The sequence below is a fragment of the Pseudorca crassidens genome, chromosome 11, assembly GCF_039906515.1.
Source record: "Pseudorca crassidens isolate mPseCra1 chromosome 11, mPseCra1.hap1, whole genome shotgun sequence".
In the NCBI taxonomy this organism is placed as follows: domain Eukaryota; kingdom Metazoa; phylum Chordata; class Mammalia; order Artiodactyla; family Delphinidae; genus Pseudorca; species Pseudorca crassidens.
Window position 1 is genome coordinate 3,584,606 of NC_090306.1, and position 17,588 is coordinate 3,602,193.

Consider the following 17,588-nt stretch of genomic DNA (forward strand, 5'->3'; position numbering starts at 1 on the left):
TCCAAATACACCAGACTGGACCCCAGACACAGAAGGGACCAGCCTGGTAAGCACAGAACGGGACCCAAACATTCACCTCCACCCCTGTACCACCTACCAAAGTTTTTTGTGTTTTTTTCCCCCCTTTAATCTCTAATGGAACAGTTTGAACTGGAAGCAAAGTTGGATATTTTCTAGAGCTACAGATCCCAAACGAAGCTGAGACAGCACAGGACTCTCTGAACCAAACCGATGCTTTCTTTAATAAGCGGCTGTGCAGGACGCATGCGGAAATAGTCCTCATCGTGACATTACGGTGATTAATTAGAAGGTGAGTCTTCAGGTGGATTGACCCTGCACGGGGCCAAGCCGGGACATGGTTCCTGGGACCCACGAGACCAGACGGCTTGGCCCAGCTGGCGCCTTCCTTGACGTAACTTTTAAGAACTTTACACCACTGGACTTCCGGAATTTCTCCACGGGATTGATTCTACCACAAAGAAGGGAGCTTGGCCGAAGCTCTTCTCCTCTGTCCGCTCTGCATTCTGCATGATTAGCGATGGAAACCAGGCTGTGTCCAGGCAGGCGGGGCTGGGGCGGGGGGGGAAGCCGGCCTACTCTCAGGGAGGTAGTGAGACAGGAGAGTCAGGCTGCAGCCGAGACAGAGTCACGGGGAGAAGACCAGCCTGCAGTCCCCCCACCCCGACCCCGCTTGGCTGTGTGAGCTGATCACAGCCGTGGGAGGGTCCGGGAGCTCGGAGCAGCCGGAGAGGCCGGACCGGAAAAGGCGGGGCCAGATGCTTAAACGGCAGTGACCTCAGGGCGCGTGATTTTCTGGTAATTAACCACCGGCTGGAGGCTGTCAGGGCTCAGGGCGCAGCTGCCCGCCCGTTCGTGCAGAAAAGAGCCTTGGAGCCTTGAGCCATTCCAGTAACAAGATGTCACTGCTGGAAGGATGAAGGTGACCTCTATCCTCCCGGCCCAGCCCAGGGCTCCCGGCCCAGGCCGTCCAGCCACGGCGACTTCAGCTCTGGGCTGCTCTAAAGGATGTCAGGGCGTGCTCTGGCCCGTGTCTGATGCTAATACAGTATTGTGTGCTGGCCCAAGGGGCTGGGAGCGGAGAAGACGACCGGGGCTGGGGAGAGGAGAGCCGGTCCACACAGGGAGGGGCAGTGGGAAGAGGGCAGAGGAGGGAGCAGATTGGCCGTGCGGAGGCAGGAGTCTTTCGAGGGACACATCTAGAGGATGCAGCTGAGGCCATCCAATGCCCGAGCCAAAATGTTGGGGGTCCCAAGGTCATACTGTGGGGGTCACAGGAGGAGAACACATTTCCAGAACCACAAGCCAAAGCCAGGCATCCACTGGACTTCAGGCTAGGACTGCTAGGAGTTCGGCTGTGTGGGGGGAGAGAGCAGGGTCAGGAGGGGATGGCAGTGCCTGGCGGGGGGACAGGAGCAGGCTCCCCTGGACGTAAGGGGCCCAGGGACTTGGGGGATGCCACCGCCTGATGGATTTGGGCTCGGGAGGGGGAGGTCACCCACTGCTGCCTCCTGCGAGTCCCCTGAAAGGGCCTGGGTGTTCCTTGGGGCTGACTGCTCACGGGCCCTGGAGAGATGTCATATAGCCTGCGGGCACCTGTGCTCACGCCGGCACAGGTGAGATTGTGCAAAGGGCTGGGGTAGCACGAAGCAGGTGGCAGGGACCCCAGGGTGGGATGGGTGCCGGGGTCCCCAGCAGTGGTCGTTCTAGGACAGAGTTGGCTACTGGGGGAAAGGGAGGCTGAGTAGACTTCCTGCCGAGCCTGGAGGTTAGGAAAAGTCTGGGGGCTCAGAGAGGCCGGGGGCTCTGATCAAGCCAAACGGGAATGTCACCCACCCACACGGTCCTCTGTCCTTTCAGACAGGTGTCTCGTATTCCCCACCAGCCTCCAAGCCAAGACGGGGTTTTAGTCCCTCCGCGTCCTCTCCCCTGCCCACCTGCCCGCCCTGCCTTGTGCCCAGAAGGGCAGGAAGTCTGGAATGTGCTGGAAATGCTTGTTGAGGCGGATGAATTAGGCAGGCCCATCACTGTAACTTGGAGCGTGAGCTGCGGAAAACTGGAGAGGAGAAGGTGGCGGAAGGTAGCTGGCTGTAAAAACTGCCCCTTGTAGAAGATCTGCTCCTACAAGCAGGCGGGGATCGGTTACATCTGCTGCAGCCCAGGAAAAGGTGGGTCTTGAGCCTGAAGGGTGCTGGTCAGAGAAGAGAGTGATGCCACGCAAGGCGCCCTGGCCTGGGAGTCTGGCCTCTGGGACAGGATGCTGTGTGACCCTGGGGGAGTCCCTCACCCTCTCTGGGCCGTCTGCATAAAATGTGGGGCTAAGATGGGAAGAATGTCTTGGTGCCACAGCTGCATCGGTCTGTGCAGTCAGGGCCAAGCCTCCTCTGTCCTGGCCTCCCGCCTCCCTGCAGGGACATCTAGAAGGACACCCGGATTCTCCCCCCATCCTTACTCACGGCTACTCCAATCTGCTTGGCTAGCGGGTCTCCCTCCCTCCCCTTGGGGCCAGTCTGTCCTCCGGATGCCACATTCTCTGCTCGCCACCACACGGTGGGTTGAGTGATACCCTTCTTAGGCATGTACGCATGTCTCCCCAGAGCTGGAGTTGCTAAGGCTTCTGGACACAGGTGTGAAGACACACACTCCCATCAGCTTCGCTAGGAATAAAGATGACATTTGACTGCCATCTCTCTGTTTCCTGCTCTTATGCTCCATTGATTCTAAGCACCTCTAAAGCCTCCGTGTGAAGTACGGTGAGATGGAAGAGGGCACCCCGTGTCCCAAGGCCAGTGCCGGGACCCGACATGAGGGCAGCATGTCCAGACAGCTGTCCAGCCACCACTCCCGTCCTGGTCCCAGTGGCGGAGGGGGCCTGCAGCCCCAAGTCTGTGATGCGCTGCTACCACTGCCGAGAGGTTCGGGTCAGCCGGCGCGCTCACCTCACTGATAGGAAGGAAGGTGGGTCCCGCCCCCTGCCTGCACCCGTGGCTCATGCTGGCAGACAGGAGCTGAGGCCGGCTCTGCAGGGCCAAAGCAAAGCGGGGGAGGTGCCCACCTGCCCCCGCCAGCCACGTCCTTCCAGGAGTCCCGTCAGAGTAGAGCGGCGACACTCACTGCTCTCAACCACCTTGCCAGCTGCCTACACGGGGGCTGGGAGGGGAGCCTCTCCTCTCCGGGTCAGCCCTCCCCAGCTGCCAGCCCTCGCCAGGCCTTCCTTGCTGGGCACGTGCCTGTGGCATAGGGTTTGTTTTAACGTTACGTAAAAAGGAGTGAAATGATACTGGGAAGAAAAAACGTCTGCATACACCCGGGGCCTCTAAACGTTTGTTGAAGGACTATCTGCTATCCAGATCACCTGCTCTGAGGATCTCCTCGGTTGAAGGGCTCAGTGATCAGGGCTGACTGTGCCCAGCTAGGTGACAGGGACCAGAGCACGTCCCCTCCCGGTGACGTGTTAAACCCAGACTCTGCTGAGGAAAGGAAGCAGGAAGCCGAATGATGGAAAGGCAGAGGATACTCCCTCAATCAACTCCGGGGTTTGGGACGCAAATAGATGCGGTTTACCAACCATCCCTGCCCTCCTGCAACGCACCGTACAGACACAGGCACCCACACACGCGCTGCCTCTCCGAGGTCAGTCTGCTCCGACACCTGCTCGGCCCCCACTGTGGGGTGGTCACCCACTCACACATAGCTGAGTTAGACTCATCTCCAACCCAGCCGAAGCACTTCCTTGGTGCACAGCCGACCCCTGCACCCCGCAGCGCCCCGCAGCCTGCCCTCCACTTCCCAGTGGACCAGGTGGCAGGCAGCTGGGTAACTTGTCCCCAGTTCTCACCTCCCTGCTTCCCTTTACACCTGGGATGCCAACGACGGGCCCCGAGTCACGAGAAGGTGCGTGCCCACTCCCTGTGTTGGAGGCGTCCGGGAAAAGGGGACCATGCCAGCTGGGACAGCGGAAGGGCCCGGACCGAGCCGGGGTGAGGCCCACATGACCTCAGGAGAGTCTGTTTCTCTGTGGCTGAGGAGAGGGTGGGGAGTTCACTCATCAGCCGCCTGGCAGCCCTTTCTGCGCAGCCCCGGACCCAAGTAAGGCCAGCAAGAAGGAGGCCGAGGGGAAGGATCTGCGGGGCCTCGAGAGGAAGGGGCCACATCCACGAGGCAGCCGCGTGCAGCCCAGGGCCTCTCCCGCCGAGGTGTGCCAGGCGCCTGCTGGGAGAGCGGGCTGCGTGACCGCGGGGCTCTCGTGCAGCACCTCCAGGATGGCTCTTGAGGTTATCTGTACCTGCTTCCCCAGGAGCCTGGCGAGGATCCTCCTGCCCACGCCAAGCGGATGAGGAGAGGTCCTCTCCTCCGATGGGGCGGAGCTGGGGCTCCCCAGGCCTTGGCTGCAGGACCCATTCCTTTGACGCACGTGGGCAGTGACTCAAAGGTCAGAGTAGGCTGTGACCAGCTGGCTGGGTGGCTGGTAGGGCCCCGGCAAAGTAACGTGGGTGAGGAACCAGCCCAGGGAGGACATGGTCCAAGGCCTGGGCGAGGGGACCCAGGCACCCTCCACGCCGCCTGCATCCCCTGCCTCTACACAGTGTCCCAGCAAGCTGTGAGGACCTGGGAGTCACGGGCCTAAGAATAACTCCATTTATTTAGGCTTCTTCTCAAAGGAGCTGGTGATGGTGATGCAAGTGATAATTATAGCCACACTTTATGATCTTTATATAATGTGGTGACTCGTTTCCTAAGAGCTAAAATACTGCCTCGTTCCCCTCCTCACTCCTCACCCCGGAATGGGGATGGGGATACCACGGTGGCCGGGAGTGGCCGGGTGACTTCCCAGAGGTCCCGGAGCAGGCCAGGCAGGATGCACTACGAACTGCTTTTCAGCCACTGTCCTTCCTCCTTTGGTTAGCCAAGTCTGGGTGTATCTGACGGAAGTGTTGCAACTTGGGGGCCCCTCATTTTCAGAAACTGTTTCTACAACTCCCTCCTTTGAGTCCATCCCCTAAATAGAAAAGAAGCCCTGACAAAGACCAGTCGAGCCTGAACCATCTATCCTGATCTTCATTTGGCTGAAGATACAAAAGTGTTCAGAGCCCATATTCCAAACGCTACAAATATCCCTTTCTTTGCATCAGGGTGACATCTGTGCTGGTCATCGGCCTCGGGCTGAGATGGCCTGAATTATCTGGCTCTCTCATGCAGCCTGCTAAAAAAGAAGATCTGGTGTGAATAATTTAAACCCTGTTCCCTTTCCCCCTTGCAGATTTCTGGCTCCGTGCTGGTCATCATTTCAGCACCGGCGAAGATGAGCTATTCCTGTCCCCGATGAACATTTGCTTCTTGAGAAAGTGAGTCTGAGGGACTGCAGATGTGCTGGGGGAGGGGCTTAGGCCAGGACGGACACCGGCCCCGGGGCCCGAGGGAGCTGGACCGCCCTCACCAGGCAGCTCTCAGGGAACTTTTGATGTCAAGCCCCTCCCTCGTCCTAATGCAAGGTGGACGCCCATCATTCAGACGCCTGGTCTTTCATCGTCCCTTTTCCTCCTTAGGGAGTGCTTTGTATAGAGCTACCCTCACTGCATTTGTCCATTTAGCTGATTAAAGATTTCAAGAGGAAGTTAGACACGAAGGGGGAAGAAAGAAACGAGACCAGGAAGGAAGAAGCTCCAGGAACCACAGAACACTTTTAGACTGACTTAAGTATCTCTCTTGCCTCTAAACGGGAGCATGGGTTTTAAAATTCCTACTTTGTGTTAACCCAGGAGAAGTCTTCCAGCCGTCTTCCTGGCTTAAACATTCAAATGCTCAGTAATTCAGAGGCCAATGGGCCAGGATGTGGGTTTCTCAGGATCCGCCCCCTCACCTGTGCTCTGTCCTTGGACCTGGTCTGTCTTTGGTTCTTTCAGGGGTCGGGCGGGGAAAAGCAAAGGAAGAAGATGCGCGGCTTCGAGGTTTGCTGTCTGTCAGCCCTCATCCCCACGCTGCTGGCGGCGGGTGGCTGTGTGTGTGTGTCCACACACGCGCTTTCTCCTGACCTCACTTTCAAGTTAGCGCCTCTCTGATGTGTCTGGTTAGTGATGTCGGGGCAGAGAACGCATCAGTTCTGGGCGGGATAGAAGTGAACGCGGGCAGGAGGGTCAAGTGGGGCTGGGAGGAAGGACGGCATCTCACACCTGCCTGTCCAGCAGCCCCTGCGCCCCCCAGCCCCGCCTCCAGGCCCAGGGAGACAAGCAGGCCCACCTGTTTGTCGACCCTCTGAAGTTCAGAAGCCTGGAGCAAGAGGTGTGCTCCCGGCCCACAGGCCAGACCGAGCCCCTGGGCTTCCTAAGTCTTCGCACGGTCTCTGCCCGGCCCCGGGCACAGGGGTGGTCCCCAGGCCAAGTGACGGTCAGGCTGCAACTGCGGAGGCTGGAGACGTGTTTTCATAATGGCTCGGCCTGGATGGCGGGACACGTCTCGCGGATGGATCGTGTAGGAAGGGGAGGCTGGGCGGGCAGACAGCGGCCAATTACAGACCCCTCGGCTCTCCTCTGGCCTCCGAGACGCCAAGGGGAAAAGAGCTTATGGCTTGACAGCCTCCAAAATGGCCACTGACGCTGAGTGCCCCCATTAACATCTGGGTGACCCCCACTCTCCCTGGGGTCCTGCAGCCCCTTGGATGGAGTGTTGGACTCGATGGCCCTTGGGTTCCCTTCTAGCCTGGATGAGTTCTGACCGTGCACAGTTATTTCTGCACTATAATGAGGGCAAGGGCTTCTAGGGTTCCACCCCACCCCGTCTCCTGCCCTGGGGCCTAGCTGGGCCCCGCGGGAGTCACTCTTGCACCCCCAGACTTCTGAGGGCAGCTGCTCTGCGCAGGTGTCCACGGACTCGCGAGACGGTGTCTCTGCACTCGCTGTCCCGCTCGGCTTCCCTCCAGCACGCTTGGGCTCCCCAGGTGATGCGGAGGTGATTCTAACAGAGCAGCATCACAAGAAAGCCCCGGCCCGCGCTGGCCCCACGTCTCCCAGGCCAGCTTTCTCACCTGGGGGTGAACGGCACCTTCTAGAGGCTGTGCTGAGCGGCGGGTGGGAGCAGGGGCCCGGGGACGGCCACCCGCCAGCAGTGTGACCCAGACCTGATGGCTTAACCTCTCTAACCCCACCTTCCTCGCCTCCAAAACGTGGGGCCGGCGTGAGGATCAAAGGAACTAACATGCCTGAGTGTTTAGAACGGCCTGGCACACAGAGGTTACGACGCTTGTGACTCTGCAGGGCTGCTTTTAGAGGAAGGGGGCGCTCCGTGATCCAAGCCCATTGTGTTATAATCGCACCCCGGTGGAAAGCAGGGGGCTGTTTCCCAGGCTGCAGGGGACCACGGGCCACAGGACTCCTTTAGAACCGAGAGGGAGGGCTCTGGGTGGGAAGGAGGGCCGGCAGCTTGCCTCCCAGGCCAGAGGGCTCAGGCCGAGACCAGAGGCCAAGGCGAAGGCCCTGCTTCCCGCAGGACCAGGGCTGAGCGGGGCAAAGGGGTCACGGATGATGCAGGGGACGGGCCCTCTCCGGGCCCAGGAGCCCCGGTCCCTGTAAGCCTCAGTCCCAGAGGGCTGGACCCCCCTGCCCCTCACCACCAGCTACACCACAGGCCCGGTCCCTCAGTCATGTCTCGTGTCCTCATCCAGCTCGCACGGGTCCGATCGAGGGTGTCAGCAGGCTCACCAGGACTCAGGAGTTGGGGACGGTTGGCAGGGACAGGCTGGCTCAGGGCACCCCTGTCCCACGGCTGGAAGGACAGCTCAAGTCAAAGCCACACTCTGGTGGCTGGTCCCTGTGGGCCTTCACCCCCCCACCGTCCACGCGGCCCGCACCCTGCTCTGGGCGACCCTCAGCAGAGCTAAGGACTTTTGCTAGGCAGGGGAGGGCTGTCCCGCTGAGCCTGGGCGCAGGTGCTGCTGCCTTCAGAGTGAAAAGCTAGGTCACGGCTGGCACAAGAGGCGGCGGGGCTCGGCCCCTCCGGCCCCTCCTCTCTCTGGTCAGACGCGGGGGGCCGAGGCTGCCACGTCAGTGATGGGCACGGGAAGCAGGGCAGGGAGAGTGTAGCCCTCAAGGCTTCTTCCTGCAGCCTTTCCAGGCTCAGCCTGATTGACTCCAGCCCCGGCCCTTCCTTTCTGAGCCCAGATGTTTTGTAGCCTACCCTGCCCGCACTGGGCTTGTCGCTGGGGAGATGAAGGGGGAGATGCCACCCGGGCCCCAGGGAGCCTGCCCTGGCAGCAGGTGCCCAGGAGGGAGGGAGGGTCTGGGAGTCCTGAGCGGGACTCCGGCTTCTGCCCCGTCGAGTGCAGCCCTTCCTTTCCTGACACTTGGAGCCAGAGGTGGGGTGCGGGTGTCCTCTCAGCTTTCCAGGGGGGCATCTGACGCGGAGCCTGTGCTGCCCACCTCACCCATGAAACACCTGCCCAAACAATCACACCTGAGTCTGATCAAGCTTCTACACCCAACTACGAGAACATCACCAGCAAGGCCTCAGGAAGCCCAGACTGGGAGAGAGCAAAGCACAAATGACCTGGTTCCTTCAACAGGTAAATTGCAAGGAACAAAAACAGAGAGAGATTGATGGGGAGCTTAGAGACTAGAAGTGACTTGGGAGACACATCGACCAACTCTAATACGCAGACCTTACAAATTTAGATTCTGATTCAAATAAACTGCAAAAAAAAAAAAAGAAGAACAGCTCATGGGTCAAGTGGGGAAATTTGGAATTGCCTGGTTATTTCATGATATCAAGGAATGACTGTTAATTGTTTTTAGGTGTGATAATGGTCTTGTCATTACCTCTTCTAAAAAAAGGATCCTTACGTCTTTGAGGTACACCCTGAAATTTTTACAGGTGACGTGATATCTGGTGCCTTGGGTGGGGCGGGGAGCGGGGGAGGGTGCAGATGGACAGGATTGGCTCTGAGATGGTGGCAGTGGGTCTGGGTGATGACCTGGACCTTCATTGTAACATTCTTTTCATTTTTGCCTATTTTTGAAAATCACCATGATAAAGTCTGGACAGAGGAAGAGGAGGAGCGGGGGAGGAGGAGAAAAAAGGGGAGGAGCAGTGCTGCTGCCACCTCCAGGGTGCCCTCCTGGCTTAGGTCCCAAGCACCTGGAGACCATGGCAGCCTTCCCGAGGCCTCCAAGACCAAGGCCAGCGTCACTGGGTGGGGCTCTCAGAGCGGAGCCTGGTCAGGGGGCCAGGCTCTCAGAAGCCCGGGGCAGGTGGCCCTCCCTCTGCCCACGGCGCTGGGCAGGGCCGGGCAGACACTCACCGCAGAGAGGCAGCTCCTGTCCTCGCGGATGACGGCACCGAAGCCCAGGAAGCCAGTCACCATGACGAGCGTGCCCGCGAAGATGAGGATGTAGGCAGACACGGCAAAGGTGCTGGAGGCCAGGACGCCGAGGTAGCCGCTCTTCTCCACCAGGGTCCAGACGCCCACGGCCATGACCGCGGCACCCCCCATCTGCGGGACACCGGGTCTGAGCACCCACCGCCTACGAGGCCCTTCTCGTGCATCACCTCATTTGGTCCTTTGAGAAGCCCGTGGGAAGTGTCTGGCTGCCCATTTTGTAGATGGGGAAACAGAGGCTTACCCGTGGTCGAGGGGAGAGGCAGGGACAGAGTTTGGGTCCAGGTCTGACTCCCGGTCCCGTGCTTCCCCACCACGATGCCCGTGCGTCCCCGTCATGAGGCAGGGACACTCCAGTTGTGGGGACCCCCTCCCGCCGTCCCCGCCCCCAACCCCGAGCGCTCCTCCCCGGCTTGCATCCCTGGCAGGCCACTTTCACAAGTCCCCTTCTCATCGCCTGGGGGGGAAGCGCGACTGGGCTTCTCATCTCTGCTCTACAGACAGAGGACAAGGCCAACAGAGGAAGGGGAGCTGCCCGAGGGCCGCCTCTGTGGGGCGATGCAGGGCAGGGCCAGCCCCAGCTTGGAGCCTGGGTCTGCAGCTCTGCCGAGCTGCCCCCCAAAAGGAAGGGACACACGCTCCACAGGCTGGAGTCGCTCTGGGACGGCAGGACACTGAGCAGGGGGAGGTGTCCTCTTTGCTGGCCGTCTGATCCCTTTCGGCCCTGATCCCAGGAAGGGACCCTGGGAAATACAGCTGCCCTGTTCCTTCTGCAGTGAGGCTGAACGACCCTTTCTGTGGCTGTGATCCTGCAAAGTATGTATGTGTGTCCCCGAGGTGCGAGATGGTGAACAGCAGGGGTGTCGGCCCAGGGTTTGCGGCGGGGCAGGACCCCGGCACCTGTGACCAGATCTGCCACCTGCTCCTGGGAAGGCAGATGGCCCCCAGCTTCCCTGCCTCATCTGAGGATGAGTTCTTCTCAGATGGGGGCTGCTGCTCCCTCAGGGGGTCCTGAGTGTGGCTGAAGGTGGGCAGCCCCAGTGGGCTCGGTCCCACTGCCCCGATGACTCTGTATAACCCGCCTGCCGTTCGCAGACCTCAGCGGGGCAGACGGAAGCTCCTTAGCAACGAGGCTGCGCCAGGCGCCTCTTCGAGCTTCACAGTAGTTCGGGAGGCTTAGGGCTGGCAGGTGGGAGCGGGCGTTTTCTCTTTTGCATATGAAGAAATGGAGGCTGGAGAGAATAGAGCGTGCTCGAGAGGACACCCTCCTGCACACGCCCCCCCGCCCCCCCAGAAACCCACCCAGAGTCTCGAGATTGAGATGCAAACCCAGGTCTGCTGAGGGCCAGTGTGGGATTCTGTCCTGGGATCGCACACACTGGGCTGGGCCTGCTCCCCTACTCTCTCCTGCTTTTTAGATACATCTGTTTTCTTTTAAGGGGCGTTTCATCCCCCTTAGCACCTCTAGCGGGTAAGAGAACCAGGTGGAAGGACGTCGCACGGCTCCAAATGGAATCCACCTCCTTTGATTCCACGGCACATATTTTTCCTCCCGTTTTAACATCTCCAAAACCAGACACATCTTATGGTTGATGGCATCTTACAACCACGCTTGGCCGCACTCTCGCCTTGCGGTACAGAAAACAATGGTGTATCTTACAAGTGATGGTATCTTAGGCTGGATGAAATCCTGGACTACAACAGGCTTTCTAATTCTCAGGAGCGTGGGCTACCTCTGGCCACATAACCTCCAGGACCAGTGAGGAATTTCCTCCGTCTGGGTCAACAGGACCGTGTCAAGGGAGGGTTTCCAGCAAAATATTCTGCACATAATCTTTCTGCCCCTACAGCATGCCCGGGAGGCTTGAGAGAGGTTCTCAACTGTGCATAACTGGCTGTGTGACCTAAAGAGGGTCCCTTAACCTCTCTGGGCCTCAGTTTCTTCATCTCTCAAACAAGGTGGACGTGTTAGGCCAGTGGGTCCCAACCTATAACCATCAAGGGCCCCTTTGATTACTTTTTCCCACGGGTCTTATGTTTTGAAGGGTTTCTGCCTAGCAAACACAGTGCATGAAGTAATAGTTCATTTCTCATTTTTTATTAATCAAAGGCACGTGGTAGTACCAAGAAGAGATTCTGAGCAGCACGAAATAGTCCACGTGACCACACGGAGTGGATCTCACTTTTGACGCGTGTAGCGTCTTTATAGAAACAGGCGCGTCATCCATTAGGCTTGTCAACCCCACAGGCTTAGCATCGCATCTGGAACCACCCAAAGGGGTACGTGTGGACAGCACTGGGGACACCTAATCTGCTGGGGGACATGGAACCCCCTGAGAATCTGATGAAAAGCTTGGGACGCTTTGCCCAGAGGAACGTCACCCACGGAAAATAATGCGCTCGGCTTCGGGGGCTGAGGCCTCATCTTGCATCTCACGATGACCCCGGCGTAGACGTCTCTGGGGCCCCCCCACCTTGCACCCTCTAAGGCAGTGCTTCTCAGCTGGGCCGCACCACCACCCAGAGACCTCTGCACATCACCAAGGTGCCTGGATTTCGGGGGGTGGGATCAGGCCTGGATCCTTTACTAAGTTCCCAGGTGGTTCCAGGTGAGAACCACCGCATAGTTTCCTAGTCAACAGGGGTCAGTCCTGTCCCCTCCCCCAGCAGGGTCCCAAGAACATCCTCCCCTGAGGCCGCGGCCTGGAGGCCCTTGGCCCAGCTCAGGACTGCCCCTCCCACCACTTCCCTGTCTGCATCAGGGTGTTTGCTTTTTTTTTTTGCGGTACGCGGGCCTCTCACTGTTGTGGCCTCTCCCGTTGCGGAGCACAGGCTCCAGACGCGCAGGCTCAGCGGCCATGGCTCACGGGCCCAGCTGCTCCGCGGCATGTGGGATCTTCCCGGACCGGGGCACGAACCCGTGTCCCCTGCATCAGCAGGCGGACTCTCAACAACTGCGCCACCAGGGAAGCCCAGGGTGTTTGCTTTGACAGGAGCTTTGGGGGAGAAGGGGGGTGACAAGGAGCAGTATTCTCAGTCCAAATGGAGGAAAGTTAAATTACGCAAGAAAGGAAGAAACTATGTGCTCCCAGGGGAGGGAGGGGTGCTGTGAGCAATGCAGCCGCAGCACACTGACCCCCTAAGAGAGGAGCATGTCCCAGTCACAGGAACGGCTGGGATCTGCAAAGCAGGCAGGGCTGCAGCTCAGCCAGGGCGGCAGCAGGGCCCTCGCCCACAGGGGAGGGTCTGGGCGGACACACTGTCCTGATTAAGGTCTGGAAACCAACAAATTCACACTGGCCCTGACGCGCAGAAGAAATCAGGAGGCGAGTCCGAGTCAGTGGGGCCCCCAGACCTCCCCTGGGGTGTCACAGTGTCTGCTGGGGACACCCAATGGGATTTGCCATCCGGGGCAAGAGTGTTTCAAGTCCTTCAGGGGGTGTCCTGCTTGGGACCCGGTTGGCTCTTTAGAAAACGATCTTTCCTGTGGACAGGAGAAGTCAAAGCTGCCCAACATCGGGACGGATCGCCAGAGGGCGTCTTGGGCGGGAAGGGGTCAGTGGGCTTGGGTCCCAGCCCTGGCCGTGCCCCTGACTAAGTGCGTGACTGTGCAGACATTTCGCCTCTGGAAGCCTCAGTTTCTTCATCTGTAAAATGGCCGGATGACAAGCTCGGAGGTCTTCCGCATGGGTGACATGTCCCCATGACCATCTGCCAATACACCTCCAGCAGGATGCTCGTGGCTTTCGTCAAGCGGTTCAGAGATGCCGGGTCAGCAGAAAGAGCGGTGGAAGAGGCCCTGCGGAAGACCGACTGGGGCCGGAGCCAAATGACCCTGCTGAGCTGTGCCCCGGCTATTTGCATGGAGTTGATTCAACAGTATCTGGCTCCCTATGGAGACCGGCTTGGATCTCTTTGGAATATTAAGTACATTTTTCAAAACCATAGCCTGTAGCCAATCAGGCAGAAAGCCCTGCAGAGGGTGAAGCTGGCCTTCTTACCAACCAGGACACGGGCAGGCCGGGAGGGGCGGGCAGGTCACCCAGGCCGTGTAATTTTAGGAACGGCCCATTTATAGAGAAGAAACATGGCCAAAAAGTTGCCTGTCAGACCCAGGGGAAAGCAGGCGGGGCGCAAAGGTCATTGCAGGGTTTTCCTCTCCTCGTCAGCTGCTGAATGGCTTCTGGGCTGGGGTCGGGGAGGGGACCGGCCGGTGCAGCAGGCCCAGGACGCTGGGGCTCCCAACACGGGAGGACCCCGGGGCAGGAGTGCTCTCTGCCCGCAGTGCCGGGGCGCCCGTGGCACGGGGAAGGGGCGGAGGCCGCACAGGTGGTGGTGCAGTCCACTCCCCTAAGTGTTTGCTGGGGGCCTCCAGGTGCCAAGCACCACCTGGACTGGGAAGGACCGGGGGCTGGATGAGTGTTCACCCAGTTAGAGCCACCCCTGTCCTCCGCGCCCCACCCCAGTCTCATCAACGGCACCACCACGGCCCAGACCAGGACCCCCGTGGTCGCCACTCTGGACTTCTCACTCTCTTGCAGGGACAGCAAGGGCCAGTCTCCTCATCACACAGGCACATCTCATGGGACTTACTGAGGGTCGGGGCTGGGAGGGGACTCACATCACCTGTTCTCATCCACACGCAGCTCAGAACCCGGAGGAATGCTGCCTGGCGCTGCCCCCGCCCCCCTCCCAGCAAATCAGCCTGTCCGCCCTACTCGTCCCCGCCCGCACGGGTTTCTGCAGTTACAGGCGTCACGGCGTGTTTGCTGCATTCGGTACTTCGTCTGCCTCCCCCTCTGGATTCTTGGTTAAACCTCACTCATCTTAGCATCTGCAGCAGAGCCCTCCACGTATGACAGATGCCCCGTAACTCCCCATGGAAGCAGGAGGGACAGAGGAAGGGGGCAGAGTAAAGAGTCAGGTCTAACTCTTTTATATTCCGGACGAAGAAACTGAGGCCCAGAGAACAGTGACTTTTCCAAGGACCCGTGACCGGCCGGGGGCCTAGAACTCAAGAAACCTGACGTCCACTTCATGCCCTCTTCACCCACTGGGCTGCGGACACTCCCAAGCAAGCTGAGGGCTGTCTGGGCTGCAGCGGCGACGGCTCAGAGTGGCCACCACAGGCTTCCTCCTGGACCGGTCTCCCCACCGCGGCCCTGGGCAGACCAGATGTGCCTTCCCCCCGAGTAGGGGCCTGTCCCCCAGCAGAAGCTGAAGCAGAGAAAGGCAGGATGCCCGGACACCACGGGGTCCTGCGACTTCACAGCGCCTTAAGAAGGGACGCAGCAGAAACGCCAGCCACGGGGCCCCTCAGCTGTTCTTCCTCAGATGACCTGTCCCAGGAGGTGGGCAGAGGCCACCATCAGTGGGATGATGGTGAACAGAGTGAAGGCTTCTCCCCTCGGCAGGGGGGTAGCGGAGGCTATTCCCTACCAGGCCCTCCCCAGGGACCCTGGAGGGATGCTCTCAAGCCACTTCACTGCCCTGGTCGGGCGAGTCCTCCATCACCACTGCCTCCTGTCTTGGTCCGTGTCCCCCTAAGGGACCCCAGGGATCCCCTGGAGTCTGAGCCCCACTGGCCCCTGAGGGAGGTGCTGACACTGCAGCCAGCGCCCCGGGCAGGACAGAGCTTCCGGAGGCAAGGCAACCCCAGGCAAGGGAGCCGCGGCTTCCCTGGCTCTCCCACAGCCTGCGTAGCTCCTGGGAGGTTGGAAAAGTTTTGATTATTAACACTGCCAAGGAGCTAATTAAAATAATACATTAGAGAACAACGTTGCAGGGGTGATGGGAGCTGTAGGGACCCGTGTAGGAAATGGGAGGGGGAGGTAAAGCATTTCCTAGGCGGCTGCGTAGGAAGCTTGGGTCACACTTTCTCTTTTAGGGTCATGAAAGCTTTGGCATTTTTGGTTCCTGACCCAGAGCTGTATCCAAGGGAGCCGCCCCTGCCCAGTGAGATGGTCATGTTCAACTCTGCATTAGTCGAACTGCATGGTGGGGGTGGGGTGGGAGTCAGAGGCAGGGCGATGGTGAAGGATGGGGGGCAGGCATGGGTTGAGTAGGGGGTAGGGGTCCAGAGGTGGGGCAGAGCTTAGATACAGGATGCGGGTGTGTATTGCGATGCCGTACTTCAGTTCTGCTTATAATCTTCATGCGCTGCGTGTCTGAACTGTCCACACCATCAAAACGTCCTAATCCAGGTTCAACCCTGACTCCTGGAGACATTTTGGAGTCCAAGTAGGCATCAGAGTGGTGGGTCTAAGGCTGTGGTTACGAGTCAGTGGTCTATGGAGATGGGAAGGGCAGCAGACGCAGAGTCAGAAAGCCCAGACTTGACCTAGAGCTCTGCCAGTCATCTCAGCTGAAGTTTTATCATCTACAGAATGGGAGTGAAGGTAATGACAGAGTGCTTGTAGAATCATTTTGGAGTGTAAGGTGGTTTATAACCCTCACACTGTGCTATGGTGGCAGCTGGCGGAGACTTTGGTTTAAAGTCTCACCAAGACCTTGCACTGCATGACCGGCACCTGAATCCTGCCCACCTGGGGGTGGAGGGGGTGCTGTTTCCCCCCCCTCACTGCTCTGGGTGTTTCAAACTTTGGGATGTAAACATTTAGGGCTGTGAGCTAAACTTGGTGGGTGGTAACCTGTGCTAAACAACAAAACCAAACCAAACCACCACGCTATAGAGGAGAAAGCATCGGAGTGCACTGCACACGGTAAGGGTAAGCTTAGCTTCGTGAATGCTGCTTCACGTGAGCAATTCTTATGCTTCCATGAACTTCTTATATGGGTCACATGATCCCCGAAGCCGCCAAGCCAGAGCTATGGACGTAGGAAGCGGTTAGAGATGAGGCGTGCCCCTTAGTCTAATCATAATAGCGTAGCTACGCGTAACAGCTAAGCACCAGGTGGGCGTGTGCCAGACACCGTGCGAAATGTTTTCCTAAATATTCGTCTTTAATTCTTACAGGTACTGATGTTCCCGTTTAACGTATGCAAAACGTGACGCTCAGTGAGATGAAGTGATCTGCCTAATGTGTTAGTCTGCTCAAGGTTGCCCTAATAAAACGCCATAGAGCAGCTTAAACGACAGAAATTTATCTCTATTTCTCACGGTTCTGGAGGCTGGAAGTCCTCCAAATAAGGTGCTGGCTGATTCAGTTTGGGTGAGGACCTTCTTTGCTTACAGACGACGGCTGTCTCCTCACCGTGTCCTCATGGTCTTTCCTCTGGGCAGGCTTAGAGAGACAGCTCTCTTCCTCTACCTGTAAAGCCAATCCCATCGGATTAGGACCTCACCCTTGTGACTTCATTTAACCTTAATCACCTTCTAAATGCCCTGTCTCCAAATACAGTCACATTGAGGGTTAGGGCTTCAACCCCTATGGGTCACAGTTCAGTCCGCAGCACCTAATCTTCCACGGCAAATAGACAATGGGGTCTCAATTTGAGCCTGAACTTGAGCCCAAGTTTTCCCGGCACCCGGGACACTGGGAAAACGCGGAACTCAGAGCTGGAGGCAGCAGGTGACGTCAGAGCTGACGGCCAGGCACACCGGCTTAGGGGTCAGAGAGAGGGGCCCCCAGCTCCGGGGCTTCGGGCAGACTGCTTCCACCTTGATAACACAGGGCTCTTGCAGAGTCGCTCACAGCCTCGGGGCGCTGGGAGGATGCGCGTGGACGCATAGCCCAGGGAAGAACTACAACAGAAGCTCCGTGGATGCTGGGAGCTTTGTCCATGGACGGATTCCAAGCGTCCGCAACAGGGCTTGGCACTTAGCACACGCTTAATAAATGCCATGGAATAGATTTTCCATTATCACTGACCAGAGTGCCTGGACGTTAGTACCAGCTTCCCTTATCACCACGACAAGACCTTGGGCAGGATTCTGAACTGGGTGTACCTGCTCCCTGTCTGTAACATGAGGATAACAGTGACACAGCCACCGGGGTTGACCTGCGGATCACAGGGGATGGTCCACGGAAGGTCGTTATCCAGCAGTACCTCTCAGATGCTAGACATCGTAACCCCGGTCTCTCCTGGTGTAGACAGGGCAAACGGGGACACTGTGGACCCTGGACGCACCCCTGGTATCTGGGGCTCCCACATCTCTCTCTTGCCTGAATTCTCAGCCCCCATGCTCTCCCTGGGATTCTCACTCAGTCCCGTGGCTGCAACCACCATGGGGGTGGAGACG

The 17,588-nt window shown here is 58.6% G+C and overlaps 1 protein-coding gene across 8 annotated transcripts in view; it reads right to left on the minus strand.

Annotated features, from left to right (window-relative positions):
• Nucleotides 1-17,588, minus strand: part of TSPAN11 (tetraspanin 11) — a 64,243-nt gene that overhangs the window by 16,642 nt on the left and 30,013 nt on the right. For 6 of the 8 annotated variants that reach the window (XM_067695431.1, XM_067695434.1, XM_067695433.1 and 3 more), the window contains one exon: nucleotides 9,308-9,499. The exons of the other annotated variants lie outside the window; for them this stretch is intronic. In XM_067695431.1, coding sequence (XP_067551532.1) covers nucleotides 9,308-9,499 — 192 coding nt within the window. The remainder of the gene's footprint in view (nucleotides 1-9,307; nucleotides 9,500-17,588) is intronic. 8 annotated transcript variants of the gene reach the window in all.